Below are 13638 nucleotides of genomic sequence, written 5' to 3'. Positions count from 1 at the left end.
ACCCAAAGCTAGCCCCTCTGTGCCACACATTAAGACTAGGAATAGTCACATATGCCAAAGGCAGCCCAATGCCTTACGTGACATGCATCTTATTTTTTCCTCAAGGAAAGTATGTATAAATAGAAATAGCAGCAATGTTTTTTTGGAGTCCTAGAGAAGTGTTGCATGCAAAAGGACTGCCAGGCACTATGATCAATTTCTCCTAAGGGTAGACATCAAGGCTGCACTACAAGTAGGATTATGTGAAGCAATTATTTAGTTAACTATATTATATCAATGAGATTAGTTTACAAAACTCATGAAACACTATCAGAGCTACAGATACAGTAATTACTACTTTCATACTGTAGATAACACTGCATGTAGAAATGTCTACACATGAAAACATTTTGCCTCATGTAGCTTTAGTATACATAAAATGTTTTGTTTCCCATCACTACTGTTAGAGTAGGTTTGTCAAGAAGATTGGAAAGTTGTATGCTGCCATTGTAGAACAGCAAAGAAAGAAAAATGTTGGTGAATTAAATTAAAAGCAAAGGCAGAGATACAACAGCTCCTGGAAAGGATGAAAAGGTGCTGGGAAACCAACCAAATTTGAAGCTACCTTGAATAAAATACACTGCTGTTGATGCCAGATACTTTTGTATAGGCATTTCTTCAAGCTGTCTTTAAGACACCATGTAAAAAGTAGATCCTAGCCCTAGAGAAAGGGCAAAATACAGAAGAAGAAGTAGAAGAAAATAAGGCATAAGTGAAATAATTGAGCAGAGAATTCCCCAAATACTAGCTCGGCTACAGCTGAGAGTGACTGAGAGAATAAAACTCTGCAAAGATATGAGAAGAATAAAAAAGAAAGACAAGTCCATACATGGCAGAAAGAAAAAAAAAAAAAGGTTAAGTCCCCAAAATATAATCTATGATCTGCAGTAAAAAATTCCTGAAGCAAAAGCTACCTTGAACTGAGCAAGAAAGAACGAACTAATGATATAAAATTCTGCAATACTTCATAGCCTTCACTGACCTCAATAACCTGAAAAAACAGACTACAGAAGAATTTAAAAATGGAGCAAAGGGCTCCCATAACAGCTCTACAGAACTAGAAGTTTGTTAATGAACTAATGATACTTTGAACTGTTGTGCACTTCTTCAGATGTTTTTCTTGACAGCAGCAAGTATTAACTTATCTGGTGCATGTTTCTTTGTGGGAAATGAGAGACCTGATATGCTGTAAGACTTGACTCTTAATCAAAACAGGAATGAAATGAAGAAACTATTCACTATACAAAAGGAGTCTTCAAAAAACTCGTAAGAATGCATTTTTAAAAAATGTATTTTACTGTAAAACTAGAAGGCTCAAAAAGAAGTCATCAGTGATGTTATAATTTGGACCCAGAAAAACATGGAAAATACATAGACGATGCACTCACCATCATTCTGGGAAATATTATGCCCTCTAACAAACAGAGTAACTTAAGTACTGGTGTAAGAACTTCGTGAAATACCAAGACAATCTCTAAAGCAGGCAAAAAGAAATATATGATGAAACAGAATCAAATCAAGAGAAAGCAATATTGCTCTTGAAAAAAAAAAAAGCATGCACAATTACAGAATTATCACACTAATGATTTCTGAGATGAACGAAAACCTACTAGTGGTAGAAAGTGATAAAAGTTGTTAGGGGAGGATAAAGGAACGCATTTCTATTAGTCATTGTTACAGAGTTGGATACAACTGAATGGGACAGTGCTGAGAAATGGATGTGCATAAGCAGATATTTCTGTTGTGCCAGTAGTCAGACATATTCTGTAGTTCTGCTGTTACAAAGGTGAAGTGCACCACAGATTTTAAGACTTTCTTTTCATTGGTAGAATCATGGAGAAATTGAAGAGAATGAATAAGTTAGATACCCTAGTTCCTAGATTTGATCCATAGGATGTGAATAATGTAAGTAATAACCAGTTCAACCTCAAGATGCAACTTGGACAGAATTTCTGAAATATCTAGAAGAGAGACACCTTTCAGCTTGCACTTCCTTTATATTAGAATTATTTCCATTTGGGTCAGAGCAGAGAGGGTGGCAGTTGCTCCTAGACTACTATCGCTCCTCCCATGTGCTACTTTCCTTTACCACAGTGGAACTGCTGGCTCTGAAACTAGGGAATGGGGCTTGGCCAGGGAAAGAGCTAAGAAAGAAAAGACCAAGTAACAGCTATGTCATAAATCAATTCCAACTGAGTTTCAGTTATTCATTCAGTTATTCATTGGGGTGTTCAAGCACTAAAACTTGCATGCTCATGAAGGGGGTTACAATGCACATCTCTCGTTTTTGAAGTTTAGTGGACTCGCAGCAAGATCTTCCTTATCACAGACACCAGGTGACCTTCCAAAATGTATGATCCTGCCGTCTGAGAAAATAAATCTCAGTGTTGTTGAAGTAGATGCAAACACATGCTAAACTTACAGACTATACCTCTCTTCCAGACTTATTTCCAAATATTTTGAAGGAGAGAAACAGTTTGCATGTTAGAGAGTAGAAGACAGAGTAGCATCATGAGTACCAAGCATCTTTGGCAAAGTACTAGCTCTGCTAGTAAAGACAAATTAAAATCTTTGAGTTTTTCTTCAGTCGTAGCTGAAAAGATGCTTCAGATGCTTACAGTAATAGCCGAGATCAGAATTATTAGAGCAAACGTTTCTAAACTCCCCACGTTCTAATTTTCTTTCTTAGCTCTTGACAAGGTCAGGTCCACTGAATTTTACAGTGCATATGATTTATAAAGAACTTTTTTCCTCAACTTCTAGAATCAGTTATGCCTCACTATTGAAAATAATCCCAAACAAAAAGGATTAGTTTCCTTTACATTATTAGTCTATTCATTTCTCAGTACATTCACAGTCTATTAATTTCTCAGTAATAATAAATATTGTAATAAATTACAATATTGTAAATATTGTTTAAAGCAAGCTGGAGGATCTCTCTTATAATATATATATAGAAATAGCACCTATGATAAATAGGTACTTTCACCATCTTTTCGACATATTTCTCTACTAGATACTTGTGAATGGACCCTGATGAGAAAAAACACTCACTCCAAAATTTTGTATTCTACAGATCTTTCAGTATATTTTGATAGAAAATTAGACACACACACACACACACAAAAATCACAAGTGGTAACAAGCTTTCAAGGGACAAAAAAAAAAGATAAAAATCAAACCTAAAGCCAGCTTTCTAAGTGAAAGCAGACAACGCAGGACAAGGTGATTCTCTGCAAAATAATCACTATTAGAAAAAAAATAATTCTATCAGTCATTTGATAGGTGTCGCTGACTATGTTTTTTTTTTGTTGTTTCAAGGATAGATTTCTGTTATCTGGAAAAAAAAAAGTAATCTCATTAAGTGTCACAAAACAGTGTGAGAGGTTTAAACCCCGGTAAATTCATGAACAGACTAAAATGAGTTGCTGGAATATGTTTTCTACACTCCCTATTTTTTGTGCCTATGCTATACCATTGATTATATTATTACTGAGCAAAATCATCATGGCCTCACAGGAACAAGTTCAGTCCATGATGAAAGTTTAGAACATAGCTTGTAGGTGTTTTCTGAAGGGGAGAAATGACAACACAGGTATTCAGGTTATCTTGGCCATAGTGTTAGCAAAATATGTGGAGGTCCTCTTTAACCATGTTCTGAAAATCTAAGATAAGTGGAATTTTAGCTTTTTTTTTTTTTGGTTGGTTGGTTATGTGTTGTTCGTTTTTAACTCATAAAATGAGCTGTAGTATGGCTTTACAGTGACTTAGATGTGGTAATACATAGTTTAACATGCCAAAGTTGAAGCATTTCAGGCTTAAAAAAAAAAATCTGTTCAATTTCCTATTGTTTTTCATTGTATAGCCTTAAAATCCCAATGACAACTGAGTTAAATCCTTATTTTGAAAATTCACAGAGATTTCATTAGAGTCACTTGCAAGGCTGACAAGAGGAGGGATTTTGAAAGGAAGACAAGTTATGTTGGTAGCCTTAGTCTGCAGTTTTAGAAACCGTGGGTAAAAGTTGCACAAAGAGGGAAAAACTCTTCTTTGAGCTTGTTTGTGCAGATGACACACAAATCTGACACACTCGAAGTTCTATTTATAAATCCTCCATCTAAGCTGAGGACTTGAGGACTTGAATATAGCAGCAGAGCAATCACTTTGCTGGGCTTTCCTTGCCAATAATTTTGACACAAATATGCCTGCACAGAAGGTAAACCCTCTGCTTCCAATCTTTATAGAGAATAGTAGCATCTTCAAACTAATCCTACACTCTGATATGATATAATCTATCTCAGAATGAAAAACAATCTTATGAGAACTATTACTTTGTACAGGTTCATTCACGGCAATACTGAAACTGTTCCTGAAGGTATACATACATATACACATACATTTTCCCATTTTCTTTCAACTTTGAAAGTACCTAACATCAATAGGCCCTATGAGCATAGGAAGCCCTGAACAATCGAGTTTCATAGCTGATCTTACTGCAAAGAGGAGGTTTGTCCAGAAAACTCCAGAGAAGCCTTCCAACCTGAATTATTGTATGACTCTGTAATACTAAAATATATAAATTATTCTGAACTTAGAAGATTCAAAAAATATAATCAAATATGAACATATCCATGGCCCAAGACAAAATTGTTCTCTCAAATATACAGCTCAGTACAATTATAAAGGAAAGTCTACTAACATAAGCCCATACTTATCAAACACACTTAGTGTTAATAGCATTCTTGTTAAAAAGTAATCTAAGTTATATTTTTACCTACAAGAAAGCAAGAGGATTTGAAGAGACATTAGGCTGTTGTTATGTCATATTCCAGACAGAGTTCAGGTGAATTTACTAGGAAAAAGTCACATAGTTTCAATGTCAGCAGTGCTAGAACATCTATTAAAGGTGGCTGCTGTCGCAAACATCACCGTTATCCCCACCAGCCTCTTATTCTAATATGGAAAAATTAATCCAGAAGGTATCGCACTATTTACCTGTGTAGTTACAGACAAAAACAACTTCTTCCATCTGATACCAAGAAGTACAAGAAGAGGATACAGCCTTCTTAGACTAGCACATTGCTTATAGGGATCAAGGTATACTTGTAAGACTGATAGAACAAGAAGCAACAATGAATGAATACCTGTGCTCAACTGTCACCAAAGCAGTAAGGTGAGAAACTAGCTTTTTAGAAGAAGAAACAATGACGGCGACCTGTCTCAACAGCTCAGTACCAAAGCTTTTTAGTAAGAAAACCACATACTTTTCACTGAAGATTCACTGAAGAATTCTAATCTGTTCTCATAAGAAATGTCTACTGTGGCCATATAAACAAAAACAAACATATCCAAAAGAATTTTGAACTAAATAGGAAGTGAAACTTGGTGGAAAGTTTCCATTTCATACAAGCTTTCAGACTTGTTCCCATACAGAAGAAACTCATCATCGTATCTGGAGGAAAGAAAATTTGAAAACACAAATGAAATGGAAATATGTTGTTCTCAAATTGTCAAAGGCATTAACTACTCAATAAAATGTATATAATACCTTTAAAAAAAACACAAATAAAACAAGACGACCTCTAATATGTCAACATCATTAAAACAATGTGGGAAAGAGAAAAATAATTAAGATACTTCCCACCCGAAGAACTCATCAAACTTAATGTATTGATTCTGTTTTGATTAAATCTCATTCTCCAGCAGGATTTTTTTTTCAGCCAAAACTACTGAGCAGAGCTGAGCAAACTCTTACAAAGGCAGGACAAACATTCCAAAATTCCTACCAGGATGAAAGATTTAACAGAAGACTGTTTGAATCCTGATTACCTTTCATATCCTTAATTTTACCTCTTTTGAAGATAAAATGAGATTTTTGTGACTCTTCCTATTTAGTTTGGTAGGGACAGAGGGGAAGGAAGAAATAGAGGTATCAGTTTTGTCAACCTGTGGGCCATAACTATTAGTGAAGAATTTAGTAACAACAGAGTGAGGGAAAACGGGGGAATGAGGAGGATTTTGTAGAAAAGTGGCTACTATCAATGTGATCTCTGCTTGGGATGAAATGGATCTACCACTGTAGGCCCATAACCTTATAATTAGATGCAGTCTCCTTGGTCAACCGAGCTTTGTTAATTTCAGATTGCTACTTGAGGTAACAGTTTCCTCACAATATGAATCAAGTGTCTCAGAAACTGCATGAAATACTACGAGTTTTTCCTCAGCAGTTTCTGAAATTTCACAGAGGAAACAGCTGAAAAACACTTTTTCTTTTCTTCTTAGGTTTTTACTTGCAAGAAGCATAGATTTATCCCTCTCAGACATCTATATGTCTCCTTCCATTTCATACACATAGCATAGGCAACCTGAGTTAGCTTGTCAGAGAGCTGTCATTTAACAGACACCAACATCTGCTCATTACCTCTCCTATCAGTTCATCACCAACTTTCGTCAGGTCCCAATGAGCCAGATTTAACTTTGAAATTAGTCCTGTTTGAAGTAGGAGGGTTGGTCTAGAGACCTGCAATCCCTTCTCATCTAAATGATTCTACAGTTCAATGAAGAAAAGTTCTCCACAGAGTCTTAGGACCAATAATATTCTATTATTCTCTTCAGAGGATGTCTGAAGAAGATTGTGAACAAAATAAATATATCAATATATATATTGATATAGAAAAATATAAATACATAAAAATCAGAATTTGTGGGATTAATAATTATGTGTATTTCATGCAAGTCAGTGGTTAAACAGGTTCCCAAATAACATTTTCTTGTACATGAAAATGCAATTAAATGATCTCTATTATAAATGTAGTTTTCTAACATCGTGTAACAGAGCAGCTAATACTACACAGACTGATTGAAATAAAAGGTTTTCTAAAGATTTGTAAATATTTGTAACAAAAAGTTATTCTTAAAAATGAATCTTAAGATAGATACAAAAATGACCACAGTCACAAATGCAAAAAAAACCCTGCACTTACAGTTCTATTGCCTTGTTCCACATGATGACATATCCAGAAAGAATGAAGGACTCAATATTAACAATGTGTGTATTTCCCCTCTCTGTTCCAACGTAAAGCCATTTACTCTGGAAAGGTAGATGGCAGTAAGTAATCCTGTAAAGGAAAAACAAAAAAACTGACTGAACAACATATCGAATATATATGTTTTAACATTTTTACAGATGAAATAACTGTTCTTTCCATTTTAAAACTTCAGAAAAGCCTCACAGCAGGCACAGCGTTCTGAAGAATGTGCAGTTGTTGGAGGTCATCTGCAGAAAAAACATAGAAGAGAACCTGTCTGTCTATATGAAGGGCCGGAAAAAAGAGACATATCACTTAAGCTCTGACCTACATCACATTACCTCCATGAATACATAAATTGCACTATGATAGCATCCAAGACTCTTGAGCTAGGCTTTCCTATTTTCTTTTTTACTATAAGCAATTTTTCCAGTTCAAACAGAAGTTAATGGACATCAGCAGGATTAGTGTTTTGTACAACGTAAGTGTAACACCATCATAAACACAAGAAAACATTCACTTTCTTGGCTGTTATGGAAAGTGGGGCACTAGATTAATAGCATTACCAAGTATAGATAAGGATTATATCATAGACATGTTGAAGCCTACATTTATATCATTATTACAGAGTGATGAACCTGTGTTTGGAAATATTATCTTGGAAAATGTTATGACAGTTTCTCAATATAACATGTATACAAATTCTCACAGGTATGACAAATGAACAGATTCACGTTCCTTCGATATTATAGTTATTATACACATATTGTATACATGAAGCAAAACTATCTACATGAGATATAAAACTACCTGATGCTTAAAGCTAATCAAATATGTGCTACTTACATAGGCTGAAACATCATCTGTTCTTATGGTATAGCCTAAGGAAATTTGAGAAAATGCAGGTATTTTGCCTGCTATGCCATACATTACTGTACTTAGCATTCAATTCCACAAGCAGGATATTTCTAGCTTTTATATACAAGCTTGATGTAAGGACTATGCAATAAATTTTATCCTTAACACCTCTTCCCCCCACAAACATGTAAACAGCATTTATGAACAAAAATATTTCAATTTTAATTCTTATGGTACAGCAACGTCTCAATTCATTACAGAAGAGTGAGAGGGTTGCTGGCTATCATTCAGTAATCTGACCTTCTCCAACATGTAATGTCCCCCAAAGGGAGCATTTAATCATAGAATCAGAGAATGGCTTGGGCTGGAAGGGACCTTAAAGACAATTTAGTTCCAACCCTTCTGCCATGGACAGGAATGCCACCCACTAGACCAGGTGGTCCAGGGCCTTGTCCAAGCTGGTCCTGAACACCTCCAGGGATGGGGAATCCACAATCTCTCTGAACAACCTGTTCCAGTGCCTCACCACCCATTTACCAACCTTTGAATTAAAGAAATTGTTAAATATTAATCTAAATTTCACATAATTTCCTGTAATTGTTCTTGTAAAGTATTCTCAACAAACAAAAATATTCCAACCAGACTCTGCACAGTACATGAAAAGTTCTAATCTAATTCTAGATTCTGTCTAATCGTGTCAGAATATCTTAAATTGAATGTATTTCAAGTGAGCAAAGAATATTTTTGCGTTATGCATCACACTGAATTGAACAAACTAGAGATATGTAGTCTTCACATCCTAATTTATGGAGAAAATTGTCATTAAATCATGAATCCAGCACAAGCCTTACCTTTCAAAGAAATCTTGTTTTCTTGATTCAAGTGAGACTTAAGCACGATATAGATTTTGTTCTATCCACCTGTACAGGACTCATTTTCTCATTAGCTACCTAATTTTGGCAATAATTCCACCACCTTTTGTGGGAAGCAAACCAAGTGTTTCCAAGAGAATTGATTTGAGAATGGAAATCACTGTTTAGTGTGCATAAATGAAAATGCCTTCAAGCAGCAACTTAGTACTTACATTACAGGTGCAGTTAGATTGACAAATGTCTGACAGAAAAAAATTGCAGGAATTTAATCTGTTAGCTTTATTTTTCTGTTTGTAACAGATGTGAAGAACACTTTGCCCTTTTCACTCTGTAGTTTTACAAATGTGAAGCTGGTTTTCATGACTTCCCTGATCCTTCTCCTTAAACAACTTCATTATTTCTGCTTTCTCTTTAGAGGCACCATATGCTGGACTTTTGGTAAGATTCACATTTAGTCTAAATGTTTATTTCTTGTGTTTCTATACTAGCTCTACTTCTCTTTCTTGCACTCCAAAACATAAGCATGCTTTGTTAGGTTCCACCCCATGTGAAAACCTCTCTAGTCCATGGTTGATAAATCCTCTTAACCAATTCATATTAATGATGTTCATTTGCTACAAGCACTTGTAGTAAACTGTTAAATTACAGGAAGATAAAGAATAAAAAAAAAAAAGATTTTTGACTTTGAAAGTGTTGAAAATGCAGCTCTCTAGGGGCTAACAAATGATTAGTGAGTCACACAGTGAACCCTGGTTGACTTGAATACTGCTACTCCAAATTTTTGCAGTTGTGTCATCAGTCCAATCAGATTCAAGTCTATCTAGGAACATACGGAATTTCAGTACTCTGATAAATCTATTCACAAGAAAGTATGGTGTACTGCAGAACACTCGATCTCTGAAGCACAAGATTGAATCCAATAACCTGATTATGAAAAGTCTCAAAATCACCTCAGACAGTGTAAGACTACTTTGGTCTGCTTGTTCTCATTTTTGAAATTTCCTTCTAGGTTATAATCTCCAGCATGTACTGCCACAACAATTATCAGATCAAATGTGTGTCTAATTTCCCAGCTATTACATTTCCTCCATTTGCCCACTTCGGGCTTAAGATTTCAAGGACATAGGGTTTCAAGAGCAAGGTCTTACTGTAAAAGCAGGATCAGACTAAAGCCCTAATCATTGGCCATCAATTACAATATTTACTTTCCTGCTTGCCTATCTGAAATCCCAGACAGCAGTGGCTACTAAGGCTGGATATGTCGTATGAAGAACCAGAAGAGAAACAGTTGTTGCTAAGGAATGAAGACAATGACCACAAATTTTAATGCGGTCCTAAGCCCAGCTATTTCCTCTTAAGTAATTTCATTTTGTTCTGATAGATTTATGGGACAGGCAGATAAAAAAATATTCTGCATATTCTTTCTTCCACAATGAACACTACCCTATGAGTCTTCCCTGTTTACTCAGACTGTTATTACACATTACCAAACAATACCTTTCACAATATGTGAGCTTGTAAGAAAATGCTATTCCCTTAAAGAGAATCTAGTTATATCAAAAAGAAAAATACAGAGCTATGAAAACTAAAAGCCAGTGCTCAGAACAGAAACATACATTGAATGTAACAAACATTTTAAAAATTAAATGCATATTAGAACATGGGGATTATGGGATTGTTAGACATTGTAATATGACACTTTTTCAGGCTTCACCAAACAAAGCCATATGATTTTCATATCACATAACTGTACACTGCTCTGGAGTAGTTTCCTTTTACATTATGTAAATTAAATGCAAAGTGTTTTATGCATTATTGACTTTTTACTTTTACAGAAAACATTTACAGAACATGTTAACTTGACTTCTTTGAAGCAAGACTTAGATTTTTAATGAATATCTTACATTTCAGTAAGTACTGAAATTATATACTTTCTTCAAAAGAACACAGTGATGTATCATACTGTAGTTTTCATTGTGGATGGAAGGTGTCCCTACATTATTTAGGGATATTAGTAAGTCTATATATCCCACAAGCAAATTAAAATGTCCTTTGATGCCCCTAAAAAAAAAACCAACCAACCAAAACTCCTCAGCCAAACCACCAAACCTAGTCAACTCACCAGAAAGACGGAAAGTCTATTTTTCTTAAGAAGGCAGAGTTTGCAGTGATTTATGCAAGTATGAAGTGCTCCTGCCAAAATTTAATCAGATTGTCCATCTGATCAAGATAATATGGAACACAATTAAATGTAGACCTGAGAATCTGTTCAACATTGATCACTTACAGAAAGTGAGCCAGAACTGTGGATATTACACATTCTCAGCAGCAAGTCAGCAGCAAACAACAATCTGAATCTCATTGATCATGATAAGTAGTACAAAAAAACATGTACCGATACCTTGAAAGGTGTTCCCATACTGCTAAAATGGTCTGGAACACTGCATCAGTTTTTCAGTGTATTCAAAACATAAAGTAGGATATAAAATGTAATAATAATAATAATAATAATAATAATAATAATAATAATCAACAGTTGACAAATGAATCGCTCGAGTCAGAATACATTAATCAAAAATATCTTTAAATATTACGTAAGCAATATTTGAGAAACAATCGTGTAGCATTAAGAGGCATTGTCAAAAATTTAAACCCGATTTTAAAAGGAATGTACTCTGCCTAGCAAATCCTGAAAAGATGTATTTTTCAGAAAATCACAGCACTCTACAGTCTAACAACTCTGAGGAAAAAAACTTCATTGCATATCGTTAGAATAATAAAATGCTAAAATAATTTAGACATCTACATTCTCTGAAATACTAGCACAAACACTTAGATGGCTTCAAATCATCTTTATTACAATAATGATATTGTTCTAAGAAAAATAAAAGATAATTTCCAGAACATTTCCTTCTGTTTCTGTTGTGTTATTTTTGTTTTTCTGTTTTTAATATGAAAAACTTTCCTGGAATACATTTCCTGAACAAGGGGTTCGGAAGGAGGGAGAAGAAATTGTATTTTTGTCAAAATGATGAACAGTTTTTCCAATTGAATTATTTAATTGCTCATTCCTCGACATGAAAACTGCAACTAAATTTATACTATGCCTTTTCCACTTATACAGATAATCTTAAATATGGAAAAGAAAAGAGTATGTGCAGCCCTTATGCCTAACACTGACCGGCAGAAGAAGGGTTCACTTTCTGTATGTTCCTACTGAACCCAAAAATCAGCATGAATTCCCTCTCAGAAATCTAACAAAATAAAATCCACTCTCTGAATAGATGGAAATCTCATGAATTTACAGACGGGGCTCAAATAGGGCTTAGGGAGAGGGAGAAGAGGAAAACAAAACCTGAAGGAGCATTAACCTGAGAACATAAGCAGCTGACAGGATGCTAGCCCACTAGCTGCAAGGCAAGCCAGCTGCAGTCCTGGTGAGCCTTCCCTCAGCGACTTCTAAGCCAATCTCTTACACTCAGTTTACAGTTTGCTGTCCTAGCATGGATGAGTTCAGCTGCTGCTGAGAAAGTTGATCTCATTCCTAGAAGGGTCAAGCATACCTCAGAAGACCAGTTTTTTTCTGGAGTGATTAAATCTGTCCTGGCTCAAGGAATCCTTTCCAGCGTCCTCTGATGCTTTCAGTACTCTACACTAATTTAGAGTTACTTACCTCAGGCAGTCAATACCATGCGTTTTTCTCTTGCCATTGCCACCTGATAGACTGGCCATTTCTCTATGGTAATAGCCACTTATTGGCTGTTGTTCTGTCAGGTCCGCTTTCAAAGCAACTCTTTTCAGAGAAAAATCTGTGGCCAGTGCAGCCCTCAAGGCCAAGTGCAAGGTGCTGCATCTGGACTGAGGCAATCCCAAGCACAAATATAGGCTGGGTGGAGAATGAATTGAGAGCAGCCCGGAGGAAAAGGACCTGGGGGTGTTAGTGGATGAGAAGCTCAACATGAACCAGCAATGTGCATGTGCAGCCCAGAAAGCCAACTGTATCCTGGGCTGCATCAAAAGCAGCGTGGCCAGCATGGTGAGGGAGGTGATTCTCCCTCTACTCCACTCTTCTGAGACACCACCTGGAGTGCTGCATTCAGCTCTGCGGCCACCAGCACAAGAAGGACATAGACACATTAGAACAAGTCCAGAGGAGGGCCACAAAGATGATCAGAGGAATGGAGCACATCTCCTGTGAAGACAGGCTGAGTGAGCCGGGGATGTTCAGCCTGGAGAAGAGAAGGCTTTGGGGAGACCTTATAACGGCCTTCCAGCACCTAAAGGGGGCCTACAGAAAAACTGGGGAGGGACTCTTTGTCAGGGATTGTAGTGATTAGGACAAGGGGTAATAGCTTTAAGCTAAAAGAGGGAAGATTTAGATTAGATATTAGGAACAAATTCCTTCCTATGTGGATGGTGAGGAACAGGTGGCCCAGAGAAGCTGTGGATGCGCCATCCCTGGAATTGTTTAAGGCCAGGCTGAATGAGACTTTGGGCAACCTGATCTAGTGGAAGGTGTCCATGTCCAAGGCAGGGGGATTGCAACTGGATGATCTTTAAGGTCCCTTTCAACCCAAACCATTCTGTGATTCTCAATGACCATTCGCAACAGAAAACACTAGAATAGCCCTTCCCTTCCGTTTTGACTTGTACAGAATTTCTTCACCCCAAAAGGGAATCTACAGCTACTGAGAATGCCTTATGACTTTGATGCAATCCCCTTCTCCCTACACCAGGGAGCACAAATTATGTCCATTCACCTCTTTTTTTTCTCCTCCCTCAAACTCTTGGTTCTTTTGAACAAAAGTATACAAAATGTTGTCGTGGTTTTACTCTGCTTC

The 13638-nt window shown here is 36.2% G+C and overlaps 1 protein-coding gene across 13 annotated transcripts in view; it reads right to left on the bottom strand.

Moving 5' to 3' along the window:
* STXBP5L (syntaxin binding protein 5L) overlaps positions 1-13638 on the bottom strand; it is a 198887-nt gene that overhangs the window by 93707 nt on the left and 91542 nt on the right. For all 13 annotated transcript variants that reach the window (XM_048047651.2, XM_013196367.3, XM_048047654.2 and 10 more), the window contains exon 5: positions 7023-7157. In XM_048047651.2, the coding sequence (XP_047903608.1) occupies positions 7023-7157 (135 nt within the window). The remainder of the gene's footprint in view (positions 1-7022; positions 7158-13638) is intronic.

Source organism: Anser cygnoides, chromosome 1 (genome assembly GCF_040182565.1).
Source record: "Anser cygnoides isolate HZ-2024a breed goose chromosome 1, Taihu_goose_T2T_genome, whole genome shotgun sequence".
In the NCBI taxonomy this organism is placed as follows: domain Eukaryota; kingdom Metazoa; phylum Chordata; class Aves; order Anseriformes; family Anatidae; genus Anser; species Anser cygnoides.
This window is presented reverse-complemented; position numbering and strand designations above follow the sequence as displayed.